Genomic DNA, 16,922 nt, shown 5'->3' with positions numbered 1-16,922 from the left:
ATTAGACTGAAAACACTTACAGCTCTTATGATGCCATTAGACACTGTGGATGTGTGTACACAAATACTTTACGCAAACTCATACTGTGATCAGCGCAGGACTGAAGAAGTACTTACATACATCTGTAAGTTTACTGGCTGAGACGATAGGGAAATAAAGTGACACTCCTTTGACCTCTCCCTCCTGTATCCTTGCCACAGCACTACAAACATATACCTACTACAGTGCTCTGGTTTTCCCCTGGCTATCCTAATAAAGCATAGTTTAGTCTGTGCATACAGAAGTGTTAGTGAAATATATTGTATGTAATGACACAGTAACTATGTGCATGGTACCTCCCCTCTGGCATTATCTTTCAGAGGTTTCAGAGGGATCAGATTGCTTTTTATTGAATCCTACTGGCCCATAGTCCACCAAGAGCAAAAATATATTCCAATACATTACCAGTTTTTATCTCTTAGAGGATACAATTCTTTGGATTCTGTCATCACCTAGTCAGATGGATGTAGCTAAAAAACTCACTGTCTTCTCAGGGAACACAAAAGGGAAGCTAAACTGTAAAACCTTAATAGCAATGACTAGTCCCCCATAAAAATCTGGGTGGTTATTTTCTTTGAGCCTTGGGCTACGTGTGCTAGATACTGCCCACAATACTTCCCCAAGTGCAGGGGAAAAAGGTATTGCCATTGTCAAATATTGATACATACCCTAAAACCCTTTGACAAACATCATCAGTTCACAACTGTTGTCCACAGAAAAGTGGCACGAAAATTACTGATATAGCAGAGCACTGAGAAATTATAAAGAGAGGAGGGAAGAAGAGGAAATGAGCACTTAATCCATTGAGGAATTCTTGTTTCCTTAGTTAAGTAAATTCAAGTTAATTTGATGATGGTAATCTGCAACAGTACTTGAAATGTGTTCGGACTTCTGGCCTAACTGAGCCAAACCAAATCTTACAAAAAAATTATGTTGGTGTGAGAAAATTTGCAAGAGTGTTTGTGGTGGTGGTGTTTTCTAATAGAAAATATTCTGAAAAATATAAAAACAAACAAACCACAACCCATTCTCAGTATGGAGATCAACAAACCAAAAGCAACAATGAAGGGGAAAGAAAACCACACTAGGGAGCAAAAAATGATTACATAGAGTTCAAGTTAATAATACTTACAGATTTAGCTTCTGTGGTGTTTTCTAGATAATCCTCTCGAGATGCGAGAGACAGGCTTGCTTGATCTAGCTGTTAAAAATAACAGGAAGAAGTATTTAATAATTAAATTCATAAGTATTTTTAAAATCTAAACTCTACAGCCTATTTCATATTTCAACATTTATAGGAACTCACCTAAATAAATACAACTAGAATCTCAAATGAGTGAATGAGTAAATGTCATCTTTTCCCTATTGACTGAGGTTCTTAAGCTTTAAAATATACTACAAACAAAATAATACAAATCATTCATTAATAGCAGAGTAGGAGTGATGCTCAGTGTAATTCTGATTCTTTGAAAAAAACAGTATCACCTTTTTTCAGCATGTTAAAGTGAAAAGAATATACTCTTATGTTTTGCAGATGTGTGTCCTAGCAGTAGCAAATCTCAGACAATTTGGTCTATTTCAATTAAGTGACGGTTGCTTTAAATGCTTGTACACGTTTTCCTGGCTTAAGAGTCAGATTTGACAACCAGCTGAAACCAAGAAAGCACAAATACGAGAAATAAACAAAAAAAGTTAACCAGCTTCTTCAGCCCTCAGGAAAAAAGATCATGTTGAATTCGGAACAAAGTTTTATTTGGAGCTTCTATTTTTCTTCCTGATTCATTCATGATCTGGAAATGCTGAACAAGAAAAAATGAATTTTGCAATAGAGCTATTTTCACAAGAAGTCTGAAACACTTCATGGTACATCTGCACTCCTGAGAATTTGTTAAAATGTTGACGAAGTGGAATACCGGCTGGCAGATGCCTACTGCAAATCAAGTTCTTAATCAAATTAACAACAACAACAGATTACCCTAAGGAATATAGTTATTCATACTGTGTATGAATTGAGTGTTCATACTGAACTGTGTATTTAGTTACTTAGATACCTAATTCTTAGGTACTACTAAGCATATTGAGCAAAGATACTACTAGGTGTAATTCATTTTCAATAGACCAGCAATAAGGATATATCCACCACTGGGAGGTGCCTTGGACTGAAAGGTCCAAGAGAAACCTAAATATTTCCTCTCCTGATTCTACTCTTTCAGTTTTTTGAAGCAAATCTCAAGCCAAAGCAATTCAGACAAGACTTGAACAGCATCCTAGCAGAATGGTTTCCTTAATACAGGAAACTTGATCTGCCATTGACTTGAGTACTGGGGCGACTGTCCTAGAGATGGGGAAAAGTTACCCTTGAAATTTCATACCAGACAAATGCCTCAGTCAAATGACATTTTAAAGAACTGAGCCAAAATCAACACCTATTCCATTACCACCACAGTCAACTGTTGTTTGATCCCTAAATACGGCTGTATTCCTACAGCTAACCAAGATGCTAGAAATGTTAGGATCATCTTATCTTTTTGTGATAAATGGTGCAATAACTTTCTACTTGCCCCTTCTCTCTTGCCTTCCTGTACTATTTTCTTGCATGAGCGGAGTACTGGCCTTCTCTGAATACTCACCTCTATGTCATAAACAACAACAACATATCTGGGCCCAAGCTCTCAGGCTTGTCATGATGACATCTCAGAGTGATAATTATAATTCTCTCTGGAGTTTCTTCAGACTACAACTAGGCAACATTTTTTTTGTCTTTTTCTCACTAATCTAAACCATTATTTAATGCCACACACTGTTAACCAGCTGGTAATGTTTTAGTTTAAAACCAATAGCAGTTCAGTAAAAAGGTAAGTAAATCCTGCATTTCAGGTTTGAACATGTTTGGAACACCTCTGCGTTGTAAGGTGCTATATAAGCACAAGATAAGCACAAGAAAAATATCTCAGGTTCAAAATATCTGCTACTGATACACCACTCTGTCTTCACAGACAAAAAATATTCTTCATATAACAGATGTGTCATAAGCAGCATCCAGAATCCACCCAGGACTGGATATCCATCTCTCATTTTTATACACACAGACCCTGGACATTGTTCGACATAGAACATATTTGATCTTTTTGGACATTTGACAGGAGAAAATATCCTGTACACAAATATTCTTCAAAAATGTTTGGTATCTAGTTCTTCTAAATTCCCCTAAATTGGCACCTACATACATCTAAAAGTCAGTAGATATTAGCAACAATTTAAAGGTAAACATTCCTGAACACAATTTAAAAAATGAGATCACAAAATACCATGAAAAGAAGCCTATTAGATATACTGTATTGTACCTTCATGATATATTGATTGGACATTTTGTCATCAGCAGCCACATATAAACGGATGAAGACAGAGTTACTGTATTGACCACGAAGAGTTGCCAGGATTTGGACTAAGCTAAATCTCCTTTCTGACCACAGTCCTTCAGGTCCAATGTTCGATTCCAGCACAGGCCAGCGGAAAGGTGAATGCTTCAGTATACTTAACAACGGTTTCACATCGGCTTTTTCAATTTTATCTGAAATGTCCAAGTGACAACAATTACTTTCCAGACAATTCAAATTCAGCAGCAGTCACAGGAGGCACAAAGATTTATTGGCACTGATTGATTTCTAGGCAAGACAAAACACAACAGCTGAAACCTAAAGCCTCTGGTCTACTTGGGAACAGAGAAGCAGGAGAGCCCTGTCTCAGTTTATCTGGATCAAGGAATACGGGGCAAATCAGTGCCTTTTCAAAAAAGGAATGAAAGGAATGAAAAAAGTATTCCTTGCTTCGGAACCAGTATAGACACTTAACTGGTTCTGAGAAGGAGTTACTGTGTGCAATCAAAGCTAGAGGAGTCAGCATCTGATCACCAAGACTGTGGGGCAGATCATCCGAATTGCTGACAGCCAGTTTCAGACCATGCTGGAAGAAAAAACATCATTTCTTTCCTGCACAGGGTTAAAGAAATTCTGAAAGAGATCCAGAAGGACAAAAGACACTTTGAAAGACAAAATCTACTCCCCCAGCACTCAGGTTTCCCCCACGCAGCTATGTTAACGTGGTGTTGTGTCCAAGTTAGCGTACATCACCTTGCAGCAATGTCCGTGAGCTCAGGAAATGCTGCATCGATGTGGCTATAGAGCGTGTAGTCCAAACTGGTTTGACATTCAGCTAACTCAAGAGTTAAAATTCAAGAACCTTGCACCCCCCCCACCCCAAATTTTTAAAATCTCTTTCTTCACAACATTTCTGCAGGGATGGGTGTTGACAGCCCCAGGTTCACAGACACATGGTGACTGTGAAATTTCCATCAGAGGCTCCAAAAACAATGGGCTCCTCTGACTTACCAGGCAATACTTCCCAGGACATGGTTTTAGTGTCCTTTTGGACAGGTAAGTAAACTCTCACAGTTCCCTGACATGCAGACATCTCTGTAAAACTTGCTTCTTGTGCCTTAGTGTACCTCAGTCTTGTAGTTGACTTCAGAAACAGACACAGGACCTTCCGCATTCAGTTGAAACCCAATAGGCAAAACCTGTGCATCTGCATGGAGCTTCATCAAGTTCATCAGAGAACAAAAGAGCCTGCCTTTACAAACACAGGTAACACACAGCTGTCCCTCTCAAAGCAGGACACTTACGCTCATTCATACAGGAGGCGTAAAGGATCTTGGCCTTCTGTACAGCTTCACTGTCCCGTCTTTTGCTGATAGGTTTCTCAAGCAATGCTGAAAAAAGAAATGACATTCATTCAATACCTTGGAAAAACGTAAGTACTATCTGTTTGCCTGTCTCAGTGTTTGCTTTAATCTTAGCACTTAGATAATTAAGGATGAGGTACCACATGTATTTTCTTAAGCAGTAACACAAAAATAAGAGGCATTTTCACTTTCTTCCACCTCACACAGAATATTTTTTTGTTTGGCTGGTTTTTAATAGGGTTATTTTAAAGACAGTTGACTGATATGGTTTATTGCCATCTTCACAAACAGCTATGTCAGCAAACTGAGGGGACTGGAAAACACGGGACCAGGATGGGAACTGTAGCCAGGATGGAGGGCAGGAATTCTTTCAAGTGGCTTAGCCTCTGGTGCGGGCATATTGTGAAGTTAGGGTCCAAGCGAGGAGGTGACAGGATCCCAGAAGCAAGACTACTGAGGTTCACTTGTGCCAGCTCTGCTGTGGCTGCAAGCAGCAGGGAGCTCCCCCTTTGCCTGGCAAACACACAGCAACCTCAGTCTTGTAAATGACACAGAAGGCCAAATGTTGAACTACTATTTGAACAACTGTATTATATCCCTTTCACTATAGGTGCCAGCTACCTTTATGCCTGAAAGCCACCCTAGTTTTTCCCCATCTATTCCCTCTCTCTACAAATCTTGCATTCCTTGCATTATGTTATGGAAAGGAAATATGCTACGTACATCTGAATCTTGGCAATCAGCTCTCAGCTGCCTTGAGCTATTTTACCTAGGCTGTAAATTAGCCATGATGCAGCTGCAGACGCACCCCCTATGGCTAAATGCAGAGCCAGCTGAGCTCAGCGAGGTCTGTCAGCTCATTTGTAGCACAGCATGAACACTTCCATGACCAAGGAAGCAGGACAGCACTTAAGCACAGCAAGGAAACAGGACCAGCAAACCCTGCTGCACCTGACCTGGCTTTGTGCAGAACCTGCACAAGTCTCATACCATTGCATTGCTGTTACTAGGAACCCTGCAGAAAGTGGCCTTGCTGGAACCACCTTAAATCCCTCCTGCTGGGTGCTCAGCCAGAGCTAAGAGGCCTTGAAATACTTCAAGAGCACCCTCTCTATATCATACTCCCCAGGGCCCTGGATTTCAAGAGAGTTTACGAGCACAAGCACAGCGCAGACTGGCCCCGTGCTATGCTGTGCCTGAGCTAAGCAGCATGTCCCACTCACAGGGTAAAAGGAAGCACAGTGCTGGAGTCCTGATGGCCTGCCAAAATCAGCAGAGGGTCAGTGGGACTTCGTAGCACCTGCCATGACAAAACCAGACCACTTCCACATGGAGCCTACTCAGGTGTCAATGCACTGTTATTCTTTGCGCATATTGGCTGGGGGTTATGTTAAGTAATGAAGAGTTGACTGCATTTGCCATCCAAGAGCAGCACTCCCCTGCAGAACTAGGGGCAGCTGCTTGCTCTCTAGCCCCTGTCCTTTCCAATAACTCACCAGTTTTCTCTCCAGCGTTGCCTCTCATAGGAGGCAAAAATACAGCTTAGAAGTGCTGATAAATTCCATAGCTGAAAAAGGTCTGTGTTTGCACTACCTCCCTCAGTATTAGGAGCTGACTGCTAGAGGTAGGATTTAAAGACACTTATTTCCCAGGATTTACCCAGCACCTTAAAGAACTTGCCATACAGCACATTTCAATTATTCCTCACCCATGTCTGCCTGAGCACCTACACTCAAGGGAGGGAGAGAGCACAAAAGTACTTACGGAAGCAAACCAGTCCTCTGTCAGCTATAGTAAGGAGCAGTGCAACAAGATACTACAGATGAACCAAGTCCCTGGTCATTTCTTCAACCATATTGCTGACATCAAACTGTTTATTAGTCACATAATACCCTAGCGATGAACAAATGCCACTCATTCTCTTCCTCCACTCCCCTTTCTTCCTCAAAAAAACCTCTCATGTGCTTGCATCTTTGAGAAATGTCATGAGATCATTCCGTTTTAGTTATGGATAAGATTTTCCCTAAATCTACTGCTGGACAGGATACACAGCACCTTTGGTGTGAAATCCTCAAATTCTTAATATTTCTCAGCTTCTTAAACACAATATAATACCAGTCACTGACACCAGCGTGCAAAGTTCTGAACAGAATAATCAGATCTGTTCATGTTTTAAGAACGGAATTTTAAAAGCAATCATAAATCAAACCTACATAAAACTAAGGATGAAAAAATACACTCTAGTTAAAGCCATTGCAATAACTTCTGTTCCTTGTCAGTGAGCTGCACAGCCATGAAATTTGAAGCTAATAAAATTCAATAGCTAAAGCCTAGCTGAAACTCAGGAGAGATACAATGGATGAGATTGAATAAAATAAAATCAACTTAGGAATACACCTACATAAAATCCTATCAAAATCAGACCTGGTGTTTTCCCATTGAATCACCTAGTTTTGCTACAGAATGAAGCTGTAACACTCCTTGCATTATTGCAAAGAGTGATGTAGGCAGTAGACACTGCCAATTTGTTCAGAATTAATTTATGAAGAAAATCCTTGATTCTGATTATGTAAAATCCACTGTCCATACCTGAAAGCCTTAATAAGATGGTTGAATCCTATGTCTAGGCACTGAAATGGGGGATGTGGTCCTTGAATGCTCTTTAGACTAGGGAGGTTCCTCAGCCTTAGCCCCAAGTTTCCACAAAATTTTAGAAGTTCAGATCTGGAACACTGATCAGATCTATTTGCTCTCTGCATTAGCTAATTGAAATCCAAATACAAGGTTTAGAAATGCTCCAATTTAACTCACAAAAGATATTTATCTTACATGCCCTTGAGTATTAGACTTCTTAAAGAAGAGCAAGAAGAGACAAGAAGTGCTGCATAGTAATCAAGAATATGGATAATCAATGAATCTATCTACAGGTTGAAGTATCCGTGGAAAGGAAATCACTTCTGTGATAGTAACTAGTGTAGACAAATAAAGACAGCTTTAAATTAGCAAGGTGAGGTAGTGCGAGCAGCAAGCCATGGTAGCAGACTGTTCTGCATGGGCTGCAACCCCCCTCCGAGGGTACCTAACATTGAGGGTTGGTGCATGCAGAGCTCCGCTCTTCTGAGGCTGCTGCCAGGTTTGAGCATTGCTGCTCTCCAAGGGACCTCCGCGAGTTGAACAGACCTGCCTTAGCAGCACCCCGTGTTCTTACCAGCGCAGAAAGGTGCCGTCTGGGCACTGCTACAGCTCTCATGTCCCACACGGCCTTTCAGGTTCTCAATTACACTGGTGGAAAATGTCAGCTGGTATCCCACAGACAACAAACCCAGCACCTCTAACAAAATCCAACTCTAAGTATAGCCGGGTGGGGGAATTGTCTTTCCAACTTGTAAAATTTTAATGGCTTCAGATATTTTCTGTTTCTATACCAGATTGCAACATCTATGGAGCCTTTGAAGCTGAGCTTCTGTTAGTATCTTTTAGCTTAATCTTTAAATAAGAATTTTTAAGGGACAAATGCTTCAGACTGTGAAAATACAGAACTCTTATGATATAAAAAGAATTAGAAGCAATAGTCTATTTGTTACCTCCCAGTTAAATGTTAGTGCTAAACACAGAAACCCTCTGAAAGCGCATAGGATCTTTCTGTGATTATTGAATCATGATCACCATGCATGATCAAAAGTGATCAGCAGCAATCACAATTTAACAACTTATCATGGTACTGGGTTACATCACTAGACTGTTGCAAATGCAAAGCAAAATATGGTAGCTTAAAACCACCAACACATGCAAAGAAAACTAATATAGATTAAACCACCATGAAGCTAAAGTTCATGTGGGTTTTTTTTCCCCTTATTCACAACAATTTAAAGGCATGCATATGAGCTGTAACCATGGCTGATGCATGGCCATGCAGCAACTTGCTAAGCTGCAGTAGCTCAAGAATCTGATCACCTGTCCCTAGCCAAATATAATGTACAAGTTTGGATGGCTATTATAGCAAAGCAACTCCTGTTCTTCAGTCACATCTTTTGTTTCTTTCAGTTTCAAATTAATTCTATAGGTTTTTTCTTTTTCCTTAGGGATCAAGGGGGTCTTTCTGTGTGCACAGGATGCTCAGACACAAGATTTACATCTGTCATCAAACAGAACATAGTTATGGCAAATGTCAAAACCTGTCCGTAATTCTGCTCCGCAATGGTGAAATAACATACTTTGCCTCATTAAGAGACTGCCACTTGCACACTCAGAAACTGGTTAAAGATGTTCACAGTATCTTAAACTTCCCGAGGTTGCAGACTGCTTCATTGTTCCTTTTCTTTTACCAAGGGGCTGAAGGCAGGGGAGGTTCTCCCTGCAAATCAAAGTTCTTTTACTTCTGGCAATCTAGGTCAGACAGGCTTAGATCACAGCTCTTCCCAGCTCTTGTACAGAGCACAAAGACCCAGTATCACTAACAAAAAAGCTGGCCATAGTTAGCAATGATCATCAGCGGTATGAATTGTAGGTGCTCAGACAGGCAGCCAAGGAAAAAAGCCACAGCCAGAAGGGGGAATTGGGAGGAGAGAAGGGAAGAAAGGAAGATTCTTATTAAGTTGCCTTCAGACAGTGCTTTTCTAGGACAAGAGGGCTAAAAAAAGACAAACTTCCTGAGATTCACTACACTACAGTAAATAGCAGCCATCTACTGTTAAAGAGTGAGAGCAATTCACTTTACGAAATAAGCTTTGCTATTTTGTGTGTGTGTGTGTGTGTGTCTGTGTCTGTATATATATAAATATTTAACTATTCTAAAGTTGCTAAGAATAGTCCTGTGGCTAAATGCTACCTTTAATCTTACTTTCCATTTCTAGCCTTTGTTGATTTTCCAGCCTACTGTCTTACACAGCTTCACTTTAGTTTTCAAACCCCTAATTTTATTTACAGTACTGAGAAATGCTGTATTTCTTTCCCCATCTGAGCTGGAATGCATGAAAAAGGTTTTGTACAGTCAGATTTGTGGGAAAGAGCAACATGTATTCCATTTACTCGGATTGAAAATATAGATTTAAATTATTAGAGTCCTGATTTGCAACTGTATATATTCTGTGCTATCAGGCAGTTTTCTACTTACACAGCCTCTCTCAGGAATGCAACTCAACTATGTGATTAGCTAAGCTTATTAATTGCTCTAGAGAGAAAATGTAAGGTTTTACCCACTTTCCAACCACAGACTTGGAGAATATATTGTGCTAGTGAAGATAGTAGCATTTTTTTGTTTTCATTCATTTACTTCTGATCCTTTTAACAAACATTTGCTATATGTGGAAGCTGCAAACTGAAACATTTGTACAGTGATATCTGATGATGATTTCAAATATTTTATAATGCTTTGTACTTTGAAGAAAAAGCACCACATGTGTGAATATACCAGCGGGAATACATTCAGACTTTAAACAAAAAGTGCTATAGAAGAACCCAAAGGGGACATCCCATTTCCTGGCAAGGTAGTTGTAACCCTGAAGGAGTGAAAAGCTAGAAGCAGACAAGCAATTCAGTGTGAATTCCCAGGGCAACGCTAGAGCAAATAGCAGTCTTGAACAGCAAAACCAGAAAAGTATCAAAGCAGGGAGCTGATCTTACTATTGCACACAGGCTGGTGAGACAGACTGGAACACTGCGTGCCCCTCTGGGGTCTGTATTTTAAAAACGGTGCTGAACAGTTGGACAGGGTGCAGAAAAATGTCACAATTGTTTGTGTTTTTCTTTGGGTGTGGTAGCTTGAGAACTGCAAAAAAATGTCATGCAGTGAGAGATTTAAAAAGCGTGGGTTGTTTAGTGTCACAAAAGATGGTGGAAGGGTGATGGGATTAAAGTATATGCAAGTACCTCACCATTAGAAGAGGCTTGGTGCCAAAGAGAACTTTGGTCTTTTGAAAAAAGGCTCAAGGAAAACCTACAGTTAGAAGATGAAAAACAATACAGCAGTGACAGTGATTAACCACTGGAGCGAAACAACCAATGGACATTGGATTCTCTCCCCCTTAACATCTTCAAGACTAGATGCTTTTTTGGAAGATAAACTTTAGCCCTATGTGAATCATATTTTATCCCAACACAAGTTACTGAGCTGAATACATGGGTAATGTAATCATTTGTGATACACATCAGATCACAGGAGATAATCTGACAGCTGCTCTTGGCATTGCACTCTATACATTTAGGATAAGGATCTCAAAGCACTCTTAGATGGTGGGACAAAATAGATACAACATTTTCCATTGTTAAAGATAAAGAAAGTGAGCCACAGAGGGCTAATGCCTCCTTATCTAACTCATGTCAGAGTCCTATTGATTGCAGTGGTGCTCCTGTGTGAGCATAAAGCTTGCTGAACTTGATCCAAACAGCCCAATCCTTTGGAGCTGCTGAATGTCCCTCTCTCCTGTTAATGTCAGCGATGGTGGGAGTTGCTCAGCATTGCCCAGATCATGCTCAGTACCCCTCAGACTCCAAAACATTTTGCCATGCATCACAAGGGAAATCAGCAGCAGATCCAGAAAGGTGCCCAAAGGCTGCTCAGAAACCCGTACCTAGCCATGCGCCCAGCCAAGAGCAGAACATGCTCACTCTTCAGGCATGCCCACAATCAGCCCTCATGAAAGTCACACGCAACAGCATACTCCCCCTTAGGTTTGGGTAGCAGCAGCTAGCAGCCACATGTTTACTGCCTAGTGTATGTTTATCGTTTCCCAAGACCCAGTGACCTTTAGTTTCTGAGACCAATAAGCAGCAACTCTGTCTGCAGAAAAGGAGTTTCTTTGCAAATACCTAATGACAGACAGGGTGGATTTCTTTTTCAGTGCTTAAGCAATAGACTGTTCTTCACACTCCACTCTGTAGCCGCCTCCTGCTATAGAGGTCAGGTTTTCAGTTTGATGAGAAGAATTAAAAGAACTGTTCACCCACCTCCAGCTATCAGTCACAAGCTTTGTGTCCCTCCCAAGATAGTATTATTCTGTGATACTTCTGTGAGAAAGAAAAATCCAAGTTATCTTTTGGAAATCTGTAGGATATCTTCTGAGGCCAGCAGCAGCAAGTTTTAAGGATCTCCTGTGAGGAATTTCAGCTTAAAAGCAGAGGAAAATAGTACTTAACCACTGTTATATATTGACAGTGAGTCTTCCTCTCAAAATCTTTTCCACAGGGGAAGGAACAGAGGCAGACTTTGTGCATCAACAGGGGGCAAGCACGCACCAAAGAATATGGGTACATGTGGCAAATGCTTGCCTGTTGAGCACTGGGCATGCAAAACACACAACACTGGTGTACAGAATGCCACTGACTGAGTCCCTGAGCTGTGATGTAATTACAATTATGATCTAGTCCTCATTAGGAACATCTGACTCTTAAATCACATATTTATTTTGCAAAGAGCTATGTTGAAAGAGCCACCTGATAAGCAAACGTAAGCCATAGAACCTAAATACTTGTATCAAGATGTTGCAATTTCTTCAAACTCCCTGTGCACTAGATTTAAAGAAGCCAAGTTTATCACGACTCATGGAGCCTTCTTGCACTGAAATGACATGGCCAAGGTGCAAAGGGCACGAGAAAAGACTTTAGAACCATGCTGCTGTTACGGAAGTCACAGATAGACAAACATACAGTCTTAATTATAGACATGCAAACTGACATGTTCCAAGAGTGATTATTTCAGAATGGTTTGGGATCAGCTGACGTTCATTTAGTGTATCTAGTTTCCACTTCCTTTTTTTTCCCTCAAAGTCTGGGGTTAAGAGGAGAGCTGGCAGTGGTGAGTTTTATGGACCAAGGCCTACGAGGAGTATAATGTTCTACCTCAAAATAAAAACGCTAGCCACAGCGTCTAAAATTGTGCACAACACTGTTATGATCACTTGACCCATGGTAACTTCTCCAACTTGCTACATGAAAATGTGAGTCTGATTGACTGCAACACAGACAATCCAGATTACAAGCTCTGAAAAGAGGATAACCTGATATATAGGCTCTAAGAGGAAATAATAGACTTAACTGACATATTTCAATGCTGTACATATTTCTCAGAAACAAGACAAGTAAAGCAAAGCCAAGATTAAATTATTCTTAGAATTAAATTTATTCTCTCAGAGCACAATCCTGCAAACATATTGTCACCCCCTGCTTCAGAATGCGAGCACTTCTGTTTAGTGTTTCAACAAAACTTTATCCCTCTTAACGGGTTTGTTAGCTCAGGTCAGGTTTCTGCACTAATGCAGCTACGCTTGCTTTTGTTTCAGAGCTGCTTTGCACCTGAAAGCCTTGGCAAGCAAGACAGCTCTCACCTGCCTGCAAGACACCATACAGGCAAAGCTCAGTGGAGAGGAAAGAAACCTATTTATAGCTCTATTCTGACACCAACGTAACCAAAATTAGCTTTCAAGTATATAGTTTTAGGGCTTGATTAATTCATTAAATTCTTTTATGCCTTAAAAACAAATTTCCTTTTAAGAATTTCTTCTACTATACAACTTCAGTGTATAGTACAACCCATCTTCTCTGTTAACAACAAGTAGACAGCAAGGTATGTTTTTTTGGAGCTTCCCTGTAATATGGACTTTTTTTTTTTTTTTTTTTTTAACTTCAAATTACCACTTCTGCTATTTGCTCTCCAGCACTTGTTGCTAGTTCAGATGTCTGGTGGACAGTCTGACACACACAGTCTGGAGCCCACATTCCCAAACTCTTTTTATAGAGTCTGCTGCAAGTGATTGTTGTTTTTAAATAAGAGTTTGTTTGCTGCATTCCAAAATAAGAATACACTGTTTGAATACTTAATTTGCGCTCCCTCACTACTAAAACCACTCGCTAGTATAGTTAGTGTCACTAGTCTCACTAGTGTAGTTAAATTCTTAAAAAACAATTCAGTACTCTAACTGATATTAAGATTCTTTCTGTTTTTTTTTTTTTAGTTGGTGGCTGTAATATTGCTCACTTTGGGAGGTCTAGAAGGGAAGCATGCACTATAAAAATTATTTAAATGCACTTTACAAATGCCTATTTTCAATTTCTAATGCATTATGGCCCAGATTCCTCTACTGTTTGCTAAATATATATGGAAAAAACAAACTGGTATCGAAGACATGCAAAAATTGATCTCTGTATGCTTAAAACTATCCTTGCCCAAATAAAGCTTTGCTTTTGAGTCTACAAGAAAGTAAGGGGAGGGAGGGGAAGCTGCTAGGGGAAGGGGAAAAAAAAATCAAAACAAATAATACCATAGGCACCAATAAGCTTCCTCTCCATAAAAATTTGTCATTTAAAATTTTTGTCCTGTCAGTGTGCATATAGCCCTACAAGGATATCTTCATTTTTGAGGGTGAATGATCGAGTAGCTAACTTCACAGATCAAGGAGCTAAATCTCACATATATTTAAAATGGATACATGAAAATAATTCACTTTACTTGGAAAAAACATATATGCACAATCAATCCAACTTGGAGAGCGTTCTCTCTGTCAAAACAGAAACAAAAATATTAATTTTGAGCTAATTAAAACCCGTTGTTCAACCTGAACCAACTAGAGATCCAACTTGAAGCCCATTTGCTCATGCTGAATGTCTCCCATATCTTGAGATTTCCTAATTACTGGGATGTATGGACTTCTGGGTTGGCTTTTCTTTCACCTCTACCATCAGAATTATTTTACTTTATATGAAACTATATGTTCATTGTGGCAGGAACTGGAGCCCTATGTCCCACCAAGAAAGTGAAGTACTTGAACTACCTGGCTGTTAAAATCACTTAGAAGAACACTTACTGCCTTTGACTCAGTAATTAAAATATTTTATGCCAAGTAAAGCAGTTTCAACTGGAGGGAACAAGAAAGAACGACCACACAGCCTACTGTTTCACAATTGAGATGATATCCTGAGAGATGAAAGATACACATCCCTCCAGACCCACTGATACGATCATCACCAAAATTACCCTCTGCAACAGCTTCTTATTATACCCCCCCCCCCAAAAAAAGAGAAAAAAAAGTCAAGTGAAGTTATTTGGCAAATTAATCTTAAATTTGTGAATAGTCTTAGATCATCTTCTATCATCAAACCACACTCTGCACTGATGTAAATTAAACAGCAGATGAATATACTTTTGCCTTTTCTGATGCTCATAATGAAGCAAATTTCACCAAAGCATGTACTATTTCTGCTTTCATGTATTTTGCACTCCCTTCTGTAATCAGCCTTCCACTACCTTCAGAGCACTAGACACAACCTACATTGTTCTACCACCTGCCATCGTCTATATACCCATCTCTTTGGTGGGCAGAAGGCATCTAGGATACTAATGAATGGGGCTATTGATCATCTTTGAAAGGGCTGATTCTGGCTTGCATAGACTCAGATATTCCTTAAGAATAATAATTTCCATATTTTGAAACCTGTCATTTGCATCAACTTATTTACTTTTTTTTAATAAAAACTCTGAATTTATTCTGCAGCACCAGGAGTCTCTTCTTCAGAATTGTGTTTGTGGAGCTGATGCCTTAATCTAAGCCTGCCTTGTTTTAATAAATTGTGTTCACACCAACCTTTTATTTTTCCTCCTTTGAAAAGGCATTTAATGATAATCAACACACCATTAATCAATTCTGGCAAACATGTTTCATATTTGATACAATTAATGCCCATCAGCCTGTATCGTGATGACTGTTTCCATCCCACCATGGATAGTCTAGTGACACTTGAAAATAACTAGTCCATCATTATCAATTCCTCTGACATCCCACTTAATCATTATGAATTAATTCTGCATTAATGACGATGTAATTAATATGCATGTCCATAGGAATTCATGAAGATTTAGTAATTAATCAATTTGTGTAGTTTCCAATTCCCACAGAGCACAAACCAAGCGAATCGAACAAATGTTTCCAAATGCTAACTTCATGAAAGAATACTGCATTTATACAAATAAACCTGATTAATATGTTGGCCTTTTAGGTCCCCTCCCTCCCCAAGAACAAATTTCTCTATCTTTTTTTGAATATCAGTTTCAACAATATGAAAGTTTTCATGGAAGTGGCAACTGGACAGCTGCGCTTACATAAATGCTTTCTAATGCTGCTCAGTGACATAATACACAGAACATTTCCTAAATGACAATGCTGTTTGTGGCCATAATTTTAGTATCTTGTAAATTCTCTGAGTTTGTATATGAAAAGATAAGCACAATGCATGAGTTTCTTGCGAAAGTCAACTAATGTAATTGCACACAAACTATAACAAAAAAGGCAGATCATCTTATGGGGATGTGAGAGCCTTTGTTCATAAATCTGATTTCAGTAATATATCTTATACAATCTTTTGAGCAGTATTCCCTCACTCCCTTAGCATCGTGCTGTAGAGGATAACACTGACATATGATGACAAGATTAGGCACATTAGTTTATAGTGCATTTAAGCCATAAAGTTGTAAGATCCCAGTTTGTTACAATACAAATGGAACTCTGTTTTAAATGCCAGCATTAAGCTTTACTTGATTATATTAATATTTTCAACATGTACTTGCATTATTATTATTATTATTTTTAGTTAGAGAATATGGAAAATCAGATGTCACATATTGCTGTTTTTTAAGGAATGAATGCCTCTTTCTGCAGAATTACCAGTACAAAGTACAGTCATACAGCAATTTTGGAATTAAATATCCAAAGATTAAATATATCATCCTGATGCAGGCAACAGCTGAAATAGAAATTCACTGTAAATCTAGTTTGAAGATTGCGTCGTGTATGGAATGAAAGAGTGATATAAACCTAACCTAAACCTGTTCTAATGTAAGACTCATAGGAAGATGGTGTTCTGGTCTACTGACCAGGGAGATGCTGTGGGAATCCCGTGACTCAGCTACTGTGCTGCCTTAAAACCTCATTCAGGAACCAAAATGATCTCTTTTCTGTACTCATGGTTTCCCAAAAGCATCCATTACAAATACAGCTTTAATTTCAAGCAGCCACAAAAGCCTGTAAAAAGTCCTGGCTTCTCCACCTTCGATTCAGGTACTTTATTTTGTCAAAAATGAAACTGTTAACTTGTTGCCCAGAAAGATTTACCTGACTTGTGCTACGTCTGATTTCTCTTACATTTAGATAAATAT

The 16,922-nt window shown here is 39.3% G+C and overlaps 1 protein-coding gene across 1 annotated transcript in view; it reads right to left on the bottom strand.

Moving 5' to 3' along the window:
• PHEX (phosphate regulating endopeptidase X-linked) overlaps positions 1-16,922 on the bottom strand; it is a 107,494-nt gene that overhangs the window by 77,492 nt on the left and 13,080 nt on the right. The window contains exons 4-6 of the mRNA XM_013950700.2: positions 4,721-4,807; positions 3,384-3,610; positions 1,172-1,240 (exon numbers count right to left, since the gene is read on the bottom strand). Coding sequence (XP_013806154.2) covers positions 1,172-1,240; positions 3,384-3,610; positions 4,721-4,807 — 383 coding nt within the window. The remainder of the gene's footprint in view (positions 1-1,171; positions 1,241-3,383; positions 3,611-4,720; positions 4,808-16,922) is intronic.

This window comes from Apteryx mantelli, chromosome 1 (assembly GCF_036417845.1).
Source record: "Apteryx mantelli isolate bAptMan1 chromosome 1, bAptMan1.hap1, whole genome shotgun sequence".
Classification (NCBI taxonomy): domain Eukaryota; kingdom Metazoa; phylum Chordata; class Aves; order Apterygiformes; family Apterygidae; genus Apteryx; species Apteryx mantelli.
The sequence above is the reverse complement of the archived record's forward strand: the minus strand, read 5'-3'. Positions and strand labels throughout refer to the sequence as shown.